The 12,399-nt window shown below is 50.6% G+C and overlaps 1 protein-coding gene across 13 annotated transcripts in view; it reads right to left on the bottom strand.

Moving 5' to 3' along the window:
* Positions 1-12,399, bottom strand: part of AGAP1 (ArfGAP with GTPase domain, ankyrin repeat and PH domain 1) — a 540,980-nt gene that overhangs the window by 35,846 nt on the left and 492,735 nt on the right. The window contains exon 18 of one of the 13 annotated variants that reach the window (XM_042995747.1): positions 8,448-8,847. The exons of 11 other annotated variants lie outside the window; for them this stretch is intronic. In XM_042995747.1, the coding sequence (XP_042851681.1) occupies positions 8,526-8,847 (322 nt within the window). In that variant the 3' untranslated portion in view covers positions 8,448-8,525. Of the gene's footprint in view, positions 1-8,447; positions 8,848-12,399 lie in introns of those variants that run through there. One more of the 13 variants, XM_042995755.1, reaches the window with a different exon arrangement.

Here is a 12,399-nt window from a genome sequence, read left to right as displayed (position 1 = left end):
TGCGAACAGAATCATACAATATGGGGTCTTTGTGACCGGCCTCTCTCACTTAGCATGGTGTTTTCGAGGTCATTCATGTTGGAGCATGAATCGGTACATCACCCTCTATATGGCTGAGAAACAGTCCATTGTGCGGGCAGACCACACTTTGTTCTTCGGCCGATGGACATGTGGTTTGTCTCCACTTTTTGACCACATGCAGGACGCTGCCGTGAACGCTGGTGAACAAGTTGGCATGTGGATGTGTGTTTTCATTCCTCTCGTGTATAGACAGAGCATGAGTGGGGGAGGGGCAGAGAGAGAGGGAGACACAGAATCGGAAGCAGGCTCCAGGCTCTGAGCTGTCAGCACAGAGCCCAATGTGGGGCCTGAACTCACGAACTGTGAAATCATAACCTGAGCCAAAGTTGGACACTCGACCGACTGAGCCACCCAGGTGCCCCACGAAGTAGGTCATTTTGAAGGCTGTTTACACATATTGCCAAGTTCCTTCCAGGAAGATTTTGCCAGTTTTCACTCTTGCCGGCGGAGAAGGGGGGGAACATGGGTACATGTCTATGAAACCCTGGCTAACACTAAGCATTATTATTTAAAAAAATGCAACTATCTTCTTTACCCGTAAGTTGTTACCCATTGATGTGAAAGCTAATTACGTGATTTCAGTAAGAGCCACTCCATTTCACAGGAACACAGACAACACGCCCTTCCCTTCGCTGGACCAGCCAGCGTTTAAGACCGACGGCTGACGCCGAAAGACCGGTGGCCGTGATCCGGAACATCTGCATCCCAAGTGGCCACTGCTCCTTGGCTTCTGTGACCACATGGGAAAATCACTCGTGATTCCTGAGTCCCACCTCATAGGTTCAGAACATGCAGGCTGCAAAGGATGAGAAGGATGTCTAAGAGACAAGGCTGCCTCCCCAGAACAGGAGAAGAAACGTCACTTTAATCTCTTCTTCAGATACGTGCCACTTGGAGTCTTAGACACAGAACTCGGCACAGAGTAACATGGATGATTTTACATTATGTCATAAGAAAGTCATTGGACTGTCTTTTCAGACATATTCTTGTCTGTCCCAAAGGGGTTGGCGCAGTACTGGGTGTTACGGGAGATACTGACGAAGCGTGCTGATCACTTGACTCAGCACACTGTAGCAAATACACTGTGTGCACAACCGTAATTTTCAAATGAGCTTGTTGAACTAGACCCCGAAGTATCTGAACTCTTAGTATTTTTCCCCGTTTCTAACAAAAGCTAATAGATGACATCTGTCTACAATTTTGACCTGTATTTAGAAGACTAGGTATTCAGCCCTGTATTTCTCGCTTACTTCTCAAAACCATCCAATGGGGCAGCTATTATAATTATTGCTACTTGCAGATAGGGCAACTGAGGGACAGAAGAGGTCCGGCAGCCCAGGATACATGACAAGTCAGTATAAACTAAGGGCTGACCCTTGGTCAGGTGAACCTGAGTCTGAACTTGGACTTCAGCTTCTGAAGCAGATCCACAAGGAACGCATCCGACATACACTAAGCTCTTAGATCTTGGCGATTAAACATTTACAAAATGGGAAAAACCATGCTTGATGAGCAACTATATTCCAGATATTCTTTTGAAAGAATAAAGCATACAAAAAAAAAAACAAAACAAAACAAAAACCCACCACTGATAGAGCCCTAATACTTTTCAGTGTAGTTTTTGAGGGATAAAAGTCAGTCACAAAAAAGTACATGCCATATAATACCATTTACAGAAATCTCTAGAACAGGCAAAAACTATTCTGTCCTGATAGAGATCAAGTCCATGACTGCTTCTTATAACAGAGAGATTAGCTGGAAGGATTATGACAGTGAACGTCCTGGGGTATGAATCACACAGGTGTATGTAGTGGTCAACAATGACAGGACTGCATGTATGTTCATCAGGGCTATTGGCCCGTAGTCCTCTTGTTCTGTGCTGTCTTTATCTGGTTTTGGGATCACAGTGATACTGACCTCAGAATGAATTTGAAAGTTTTCCTTCTTCTATTTTTTGGAATCGTTTGAGAAGAATAGGTATTAACTCTTCTTTTAATGTTTGGGAGAATTTCCCTGGGAAGCCATCTGGTCTTGGACTTTTGTTTGTTGGGAGTTTTTTGATTATGGATTCAATCCCCTTGCTGGTTCTAATTTTCTATTTCTTCCTGCTTCAGATTTGGTGGGTTATATGTTTCTAGGTATTTATCGATTTCTCCCAGGTTGTCCAATTTGTTGTAACAAAGTAGGTTTAGAGGGAACATATCTCAACATAGTAAAGATCATACATGGAAAACTCACAGCAAACATCCTACTGAATGGTGAAAAACTGAGAGCTTTCCCCCTAAGATCGGGCATGAGACAAAAACGTCCACTCTCACACTTTTATTCGACATAGTATCGGAAGCCCTAGCCACAGCAATCAGACAAGAAAAAGGTATAAAAGGTGTCCAAATTGGTAAGGAAGAAGTAAAACTGTCACTGTTTGCAGATGACATGATACTGTATATAGAAAATCCTAAAGAGTCCACCAAAAAACTACTAAAAATGATAAACAAATTCAGTAAGGTCACAGGATACAAAATCAATGTGCAGAAATCTGTTGCATTTCTATACGCTAATAATGAAGCAGCAGAAAGAGAATTAAGAAAACCAATTGACAAATATATCAAAAATAAGATGTGTAGGAATAAATCTAACCAAAGAGGTGAAAGACCTATACTCTGGAAACTATTAAACGCCAGTGAAAGAAATGGAAGATGACACACAAAAAAAGGAAGACATTCTACGCTCATGGGTTGGAAGAACAAATATTGTTAAAATGTTTCGACTCCCCATAGCAATCTCCACATTTAATGCAACCTCCATCAAAATACCACTAGCATGTTTCACAGAACTGGAAGAAATCATCCTAAAATTGATACGGAGCCACAAAAGATCCCGAATAGTCAAGGCAATCTTTTTTTTTTTTTTTTTTTTTGGTTTTTAAGTAAATGCTTATTTATTAATTTTGAGAGAGAGGGAGAGAGTGTGCATGTGTGTGCATGAGAGTGGAGGCAGGGCAGAGAGGGAGAGAGAATCCCAAGCGGGCTCCCTGCGGTCAGCACAGAGCCCGACGTGGGGGGCTCCATCTCATGAACCGTCAGATCATGACCTGAGCCGAAATCGAGTCAGATGCTCAACCGACTGAGCCGCCCAGGCGCCCCCAAAGCCATCTTGAAAAAGAAACGCAGAACTGGAGGCATCATCATTCCTGACTTTAAGCTATATTTATTACACAGCTGTAATCATTCAGACAGTATGGTACTGGCACAAAAATAGACACATAGATCAATCGAATGGAGTAGAAAACCCAGAAATAAACTCACAATTACATGGTCAACTATCTTCAACAAAGCAGAAAATTATATTCGAAGGGAAAAAGACATTCTCTTTAACAAATGGTGCTGGGAAAGTTGCGACATGCAAAAGAGAGAAATTGGACCACTTTCTTATACCGAGCACAAAAATAAATTCAAAATGGATGAAAGACCTAAATGTGAGACCTGAAGTCATGAAAATCCTAGAAGACAGCACAGGCAGAAATGTCTCTGACGCTGGCGGTGGTAACATTTTTCTACATATGTCTCCCGAGGCAAAAGAAATAAGAACAAAGATCCAGCACTGGGACCACACCAAAATAAAAAGCTTTTGCACAGCAGAGGAAATAATCAACAAAACTAATAAAAGGCAACCTACTGAATGGGAGAAGATATTTGCCAATGACTTATCCAATTAAAGGGTTAGTATCCAAAATATAAAGAACTTGCACAACACAACGCATTTGCCAATGACTTAACCAATTAAAGGGTTAGTATCCAAAATATATAAAGAACTCGCAACACAACTACACACACACAAACCCAAATAAGAACGGACACTTCTCCAAAGAAGACGTCCAGATGGCCAACAGACACATGAAAAGATGCTCAGCATCACTCATCACCAGGGAAATGCCAATCAGAACCACAAAGAGATATCACGGCACACCTGTCAGAATGGCTGGAATCAGAAACACAAGAAACAGCAGGTGTTGGTGAGGATGTGGAGAAAAGACTCATGTACTGTTGGTGGGAATGCAAACTGGTGCAGCCACCGTGGAAAACAGTATGGAGGGTCCTCCAACGGTTAACATTAGAATTGCTCTATGGTCCAGTAATGGCACTACTGGGTCATTTGTTGCAAAAATACGAAAACACTAAATCAAAGGGATACACGCACTGCTATGTTTACTGCAGCATTATCTACAATAGTCAAATTATGGAAGCAGCCCGAGTGACCATCCATAGATGGATAAAAAGGATGTGGTATCACTCACACACACACACACACACACACACACACACACACACACACACACATGCACCCACACGATGGAATACTGTTTAGTTATAAGAAAGAATGAAATCTTGCCATTTGCAACAACATGGATGGAACTGGAAAGTATAATGCTAAGAGAAAGAAGTCAGTTAGGGAAAGACAAGTATCACGTGATTTCACTCATGTGTGGAATTAAAGAAACAAAACAAATGAGCAAAGGCAAAAAAAAAAAAAAAAAAGTGAGAGACAAACCGAAAAACAGACTCTTTAACTCTAGAGACCTGCTGGTTACCAGAGGGGAGATGGGTTGGGGGATGGGAGAAATAGTTGACGGGTATTAAAGAGTGCACCTGTCATGATGAGCACCAGGTGATGTATGGAAGTGTTGAATCACCGTATTGTACACCTGAAGCTAATATTACACTGTATGTTAACTATACTAGAATTAAAATCTTAAAAAAAAAATTTTTTTTTACATTTATTTATTTTTGAGAGACAGAGACAGAGCACAAGTGAGAGTGAGGCAGAGAGAGAGGGAGACACAGAATCGGAAGCTCCAGGCTCCGAGCTGTCAGCACAGAGGCTGACGCGGGGCTCGAACCCACGAACCGTGAGATCATGACCTGAGCCGAAGCCGGACCCTTAACCGGACCCTTAAACGGCTGGACCTGATCACACACTCAAGATGTGTGCCACGCACTGTGTGCAAAGTTTTACATCAAAATAAAAATTTTTTTTAAGTAGGCGCTGCACCCAACGTGGGGTTGTACTCACGACCCTGAGATCAAGAGTCACATGCTCTACTGACTGAGCCAGCCAGGCACCCCTCGAAATAAGTCTTTAAAAAATGACCCCTCCCCTGCCTCACTAAATAATCCAATGATTCCAAGAGTTCATGATTCAACTCAACAACCTGAAAAGGATGGCTTTTGGGGGAGTCTCTGGTTTATATTTGGATTTTTAGAGTAAGGCATTCATATTTCTGACTTTTGCACACGCGTGCGTCAGCCTGCGCGTCAAAGCTTCGTGCGCTCTGTCTCAGCAAATGGATTTGCAAAGTGGGTGCCCTCCCCTGAGCTTGGGAGGGCGGCCATGTGATTGAAACGGAGAAGGCAGAGAGGATCCCTCTTTCCCCAGGGGAGAAATGCAGGGAAGTAATGGCCCGAATGTGACCCTCAGACCTCAGGACCTTCCTCGGAGTGCGGATTTTCAGGACACACAGCCAAGCTTTGGAGCACATCCCACTGAGGTGACGAGCAGTGACACGGATGTTGCTGGCTGCACACCACCCACATGACGGCCACTGCACAGACTCCCAGGGGGAGAGACACCGGGGGGCTGGGGGGGGGGAGCCACAGTGACCTGAAAGTTCATGTTCAACAGCAAAGGGAGTATCGCAGCTGATGAGGAGTATTTCGGCATTGGAAGGCCATGCTAACACCACTTCTAGAACACGGGCCCTGGGTTTTCACAGATCAGGTGGCCCAGCTGGTTATGACAGGGCTCTCAAAGTCAACACAAAGCAGTCGTGGACGATCCCACCTTTTACTTACTTATTTAAACAAATTTTTGTAATGTTTGAGAGAGAGAGAGAGCGAGCGAGCAGGGTGGGGAGGAACAGAGAGACAGGGAGACACAGAAGCTCTGAGCTGTCAGCACAGAGCCGACGCGGGGCTCGAACCCATGCACCGTGAGATCACGACCTGAGCCGAAGTCGGATGCTTAACTGAGTCACCCAGGTGCCTCAGAGATCCCCCCCTCTGCCCCTTTTAAAAGGATTACTTAGGTGAACCCTTCCGGCCACGATTGGACCCACTCCCCCGCTCCGGGAAACAGGGCTTCCCTGTAAATAACGGGCGTTAAAAGCGTTGTTCCTTTTCTTCCGTCCATAAGCACCCAACTGCCCACGGGCCGGCCAAACACCATCCCCGTCCCCGAGAGGCCGACGGGGCGTTAGCGACGTGTCAGCAAAGGCTTCCGGGCTGAGAGCAGAACATTTAGGGTAGCGTTCTTTGATGGCTGCTTCACAGCCAGATGAAAACTGGCCACGAGGGGAGAGCATTTCAGAAGCGAAGCTCAGCCAGTGGATCGCGGAGTAACAAGCCCGCGCCACAACAGGGTGGCCGGCGCTCCTAACTCAAAGCCCATGCAGGTGCCCCCTGCGCTTGAATAAGTTCTTCCGCCGCACCTGGCTCGGCGATCGCCAAACCACACGTGCAACGCATCAGGGGCAGAGCCTTCTCGACACCGAGGAAGCCAGGGGTTCTTTGGGGAGCCTGCGATCAGCCTGGAACGTCTGTGCCCGTCTCACCTGAATGTGAGCCACCTCGAGGGGACGAGCCCTCTCACTGTCGGTCTGCAGGCATCACTCGTCTCGAGAAGGTGCCACCGAGGCAAGGCAGCCCGCTGCTGGGCTTGTCTTCCGGTCTCCGCCGGCTCCGGGGCCCGCGGGTCAGGCCGGGGCATCTGACGCTCTCCCCGGCCGCCCTGAGGGACGCACGGGGGTCGGCACTCGGCTGGCGTCATCTGAGGCCCTCCCTGCGGGGACCCGCTCTGGGGTTTAGGTGAGGGGAACTGTCGGAAGGGGCCTTGGGGACTTTAGGAACAGGGGCAGTTCGCGCTTACAGAGGAGGGCAGGCCCAGGGCTCAGGGCTCAGGCTCAGGGCTCAGGGCTCAGGGACGACACCCACACGGGCTGCCCTGGGTGGAGGGCACCCACACGGGTGCCCTGGGGAGAACACGGGAGGAGTGGCCCGGGAGCCCCGGCCAGCGGTCAGCACGCAGGGCTCTGCAGCGGCCCAGCTCACCTTTCCGGGGGCCTTGGCAGCTGGCCAGCTGCCCCCCTGGAGAACTCAAGGGAGGAAGGGGGGGTTAATCAAGACTCTGCATGTCTTCGCAAATATGGTTCGTCTGGCAACATGGCTGCACTCCAGGGGGCTTGGAAAGGAGGGCCGGAAGGGACTGTGGAGCAAAGCCTGGTCTTCCCTTTGCCTGGAAACGACCCTCTCCCACCTGCAGCTGTAGCACCTCCCCCTGGAGCGTGGCCCATGACCTGGGGGTGGCCTGCCCCCTCCTGTCCCCCTTCGGCCACCCCTCGGACATGCTCTCTGCCCATCTCGGAGCTGTAGGTCCGCCGGGAGGGGCCGGTGCTCTTATCCACTTGAGGCCGTCAAAATGCCCAGTGTCTTGGGTGACCCAGCCCAAGGGATGGTCAGGTGGCCTAGACCTACCCCCAGGGGAAGAGCTGGAGGCCACTTACACCCTTCCACCAACCAAGCCAGAGGCTAGAGGCCGCAGCAAGGCGGCCAGAGAGGGCGGGCTGGAGGGACGGTCGAAGGTGCCTGGTCTGGCCCTCATCCTGCCCGGGTCCCTCTCCTGCTGAGCCCAGTGCTGGTCCTGCTTCCGCTCACGCGCCCTGCACAGGAGCCCGTCAAGGGTGGGCAGCCTCGAGTCCACAGAAACTTGTAAGGCAGTGACTGTCCCAGGCTCTGAGGGCTGGTCCTCAGAAGCACAAGCTTCTTCCCAGAAAGCCTTCCACGGTGCCGGGACAGGGAACCCGGCCTGCCTCTGTTCTGTCCTCAGGGCGTGGTGGCCTTGGTGGTACAGGCATTGGGGCTGGGTAACTCTGTGGTGGGGCCCCTCGTACATGTCGTAGGATGTTCAGAAGCCCCGTCCCCCCCCCCCCCGCCGGCCACTGCTCCAGTGTGACAACGTCTCCAGACACTGCCAAATGTCCCCCACCTCGGCCTGTCCCCCGTTGAGAACCACTGGTCTATTTCCACAGGTCATCTGACCAACATCCCATGTCACCACCGGAGACGAGTCAGAACCTCTGTGTCCCTTCCACACGGAGCTTCCCGACCCAGGAGGCGGGCGCTCTGGTTCCCAGCTTACAGACGACAAGACTGAGTGTGAGTCTGGTCTGTGAACCCGCCAGCACAGGGAAGCTCGAGACCCAGAACCCAGCTTTGGCCTCTTCCAGAGCCGCTTACTGTTTCTGTCCCCTCCCCTCCCGAGCTGCCATTTACAGCGTCTACGACAGACCGAGGAGAAAAGCCATTATGCTCGTTATCTTGGTTGTATCTTTATCGCCTTCCAGAAGCTTCTCCTGGCATCACGCAACGTCTCCCGGCCTTTCCTCGACTCCATCAGCCCCGCAGGAGGCTTTCTTCCCACGAGGACCTGCTGTCAGAAGAGCATCCTTGCCCGGGGTTCTGAGCAAAATCAGTATTTGCGATAACTTCACGAAATGTTCCTCTTTTCTGCTCTTTCCTCATACAAAGCTCTCGGAGGACCCGTGTCCCCTTCCCCAAAGCGGACGTGGGCATCCAGGCAAACTCTGCACAGCACACCTGTGGTTCCTCACCGCGAGGAAGGGAGGTGTGACCCACAGGCATCTGGGGAAGTAAGAACACGCCGCACGACATGCTGACTTCTGAGACGAACCACTCGTGTCTGGTTTTGCTAAGCCTGAAAGATGAAATAAACATTTCAGATGATGTGTTTTTGGCCACCCGTTGTCTGTGGTGCTCAGACGCATTATGGTCGCCAAGCATGGGAAAGAAGATGGTGTGCCAGGGGGCAGGGATGGGCGTGGGAAGCAGTGAGCCCTTTGCCCCAAGCCGCCCGTTTTGGAGGGGGCGGGATGCAGGGACTCAGGCACGGACACACCGCCTGCCTCGCTGACGTCCTGAGTCCCGTGGACGCGGACGGCCGGCACACCGTGTCTCACTGCCGTCCAGCGTCACACGCGGTCACCTTTCAGTCGCCAGCCCGAAAGCCCAGCAGCAAAGCACTGAGGCTCAGAGCGTGGGCTGTGGGTTCCTGGACACAGACTCCTGCCGTGCGGCCTGTGTGTTCTCAGCTGTAACAGAGGGACAACATCAAGACCTAAGTAGCAGGACCGCGTAAAGTGCTACCTACAGAGGCCACGTGTCATGGCCACAGGGAGAACCAGGTGCCGGCTGCCAGGAGTGCTGCCTAGGACAGCGAGCGAGGGGCCAGCCTCTCCTGCCCCAGGAGCCACCGGAAGTGAGAAGGCTGTGGATGGCCGGGCGCACCTGGCCTTTGTGGCATCGATGGGTCTCGTTCCCGGTGGTTGTAGGTAGTATATGAACACCAGCCTTCCTACCTACTTAGGTCAGAGCTCCAGGTGACCCCAGGCCATTCGGACCTGTTCAGTTTATTTCTGACCTCGATGCCTTCGGTGTGCTGAACTTGAGAGGTGAGATGCCAGAGGCCACGGTCTGTGTGTGGGGGAGGGGATGAAGCCCACCCTGGAAGTAACCTTGCTTTGGGCCACAGGATCTTTCCTGGGGAAGACTCTTGTAAGCCCAATGACCGCGTAAGAAGCAGTGGCCTTTATATATGACCACACATTCACGATCATCACCAAACATGTGAGCCCGGCTGGGTGGCATTTTATTTCATTATTTATTTTTAGTAGCTTCACGACCAGCTCCGAGCCCGGCGCAGGGCTCGAACTCATGGTTCTGAGATCAAGACCGGAGCTGAGATCAAGAGCTACCCTGGATGCTTCACCGGCTGAGCTGCCCAGGTGCCCCTGACTGGGCATTTTGAATCTTCTTTCCTTCACAGAACATCCCGGCCCTTCGACTCCTGCACGTTTCTCCTCACTGCTCCTTAGCACTTGGTGCCTTGCCATCTTGAAAACGGTCTCCTCAGCGTCACCATGATTCCATTTCAGGCCCTCACCACCACCTTCCTGCTCGCAGAGATACGGACCCCCTTGGCATTTACTCCATCTGGACGGGGTGCTCGGCTCTGTTATAAGCGGGTCCAGGAAGGGGCGTCCTCACTCCCTATGGGAGGAGCCGTCGCCTCCGGGACAGGTGGCGAAATCATCCTCCGATGCCAGCTCCCTACATGGCATTGCCACCGGCTTTTGCACTTTGGAAAACAGGGTCGATCCCGGAGGGGGGAGGGGGGATTCAAAAAAAACCCCTCAAGATGAAATGTGGTCGTCAAAAAACAAAACTGTCGTAGACAGGACTGCGGCGAGGGCACGAGAACTTTTAAATCACAAGTAATTTTTTTTTGAGCTGTAAGGCCACCTGTGACAGAGAATGACATAACATCCCACCTCTTTTCCCGGGGCAAAGTCTGCTTGTTATTACAAATGTCAGCAACTGTACATTGATCTGTATTTGTGCTGTGGTTGGTCAGCATGCTCGCTGGTCTCGTGTTACTCTAGCTGCATGGGGTCCGCCGTTCCCACGAGATTAGAGCCCCCTTGATGGAATCTGGATTCCACTTTTACCGCCTATTGTCCCAGAAACACTGCTTCGTACACAAGTCTCAGGATGCTCTATGCCTTACACCTCCCTGAACTGTCTTCTGAGCTTTTAAATGAGTCTGCATTCTACACAACTGTACGTAGCTGGGGCACACGACTCTGCCGTGTCTCCTTCTCCAAGAACGGACATTCACTCTATTGTGCGTGTGGAATCTTCCATTGGACGGATACTCCCTGGGGCTTTTTGGTGGCCACTTCCTTTTTACTGTTCACCTACTATGGCTTCTCTGGAACTTTATGGAGTATCATCACGCGATTACACTCATTTCACTTAATGCATTTAGAAAGGTGCAGTTTGGCCTTCTAGAACGAAAACGTGTTCGTCTCTGTCAGTTCATCCACTGCCCCCACGGAGGAGAAATCTCCGGGGAAGGGTGCTGGCTTCCTGGAGCCCGCTGTTGGAGGGCTTGGAAAGAACCCCAAAGGTCTGCAGGGGAGGGCTGCTTCAGCTCCTCTGAGCAGCGCGGATTTACTTTGCGGCTGGCTCTTCCTCATTCTCCTCAGCACAGGGGCTACAGTCACTGTGGGTAAAGCAATTCCTCCTGTTCGGACTTTAGCATCCCAGCCCCCCAGCCTTATACCCTGCCCCATGGTCAATTCCAAATGTTTCCTGGCCTGAAAACCACTGGAGCAGTGGGAAGGCATGGCCTGAGGCTGTGGTCGGCTGTTGACAGCATTCCACGCTCAGAAGCCATGCGGTAGACTTCTCTTACAGGGCCTCCAGATGTCAAGTCCGTGAGCTAGTCCTGCTCCAAGGCTGGATCAGATTACAGATGAGCCATTTTGCACACATGGCGGGGGGGGGGGGATCCTCTTCTCTGATTTTAATTTTTTTAATGTTTATTTTTGAGAGAGAGAGAGAGAGAGAGACAGAGAGAGTGTGAGCAGGGGAGGGTAAGACAGAGAGAGAGAGAGACACAGAATCTGAAGCAGGCTCCAGGCTCTGAGCTGTCAGCACAGAGCCCGACGCGGGGCTCGAACCCACAAACCGTGAGATCGTGACCTGAGCTGAAGGCAGACGTTTAACCTACTGAGCCACCCAGGTGCCCCAGTTTTTTCCTCTTCTCTGATTTTAAGCAGATATCTTCCAGTTTCATTGAGATCGTGAGGACCCATGTGAAAACATACAGGGCAGCACTTGGAGGTCCTTGAGGAGAAAGTCACGGGTAAGTTACCATGATTGTGTATTTGTTCTCCATGGTCATTTGTATCAGATCATCAGCATTAGGGATGCTTTTTATAGGAGCGAGTCCCTAAGACGGAGTGATGTGTACTTCAGACAACATTCGTCTTCTGGACCCCCAGGTTGGTGAAATTTAGTATCGGTTACAAATGACAATTTCATTATTTGAAGATTTAATGGTGTTGCCACTGCCATTCCCACTCTCTGGGACCACAAGCAGTTTCTCGGGAGAAATCAGGACTCTGTTCTGCTGCTTTTGGAGGGTGTGGCCCCCGGAGCCCAGAGATCCTGCTCCAAAGCCACGACAGGACAGGCCTGGCTGGGCCCTGTCCCTGGCTTAACCACCACCTGGTCAGCTTTACCTTTACTGGCACGAAATCGATCCGTCGGGATCTCGTGACTGAAGTTACCTTGTTTGCTCTGCTAGTCCATTAATGGCCTCGGCCATTGTCCTACAGCCCAAGGAAGAAAACTAGTCAGCACTGTGTATGCCTGCCCGTCCCAGCACCCACATTCAGCTTGG

This window comes from Panthera tigris, chromosome C1 (assembly GCF_018350195.1).
Source record: "Panthera tigris isolate Pti1 chromosome C1, P.tigris_Pti1_mat1.1, whole genome shotgun sequence".
Taxonomy (NCBI): Eukaryota; Metazoa; Chordata; class Mammalia; order Carnivora; family Felidae; genus Panthera; species Panthera tigris.
This window is presented reverse-complemented; position numbering and strand designations above follow the sequence as displayed.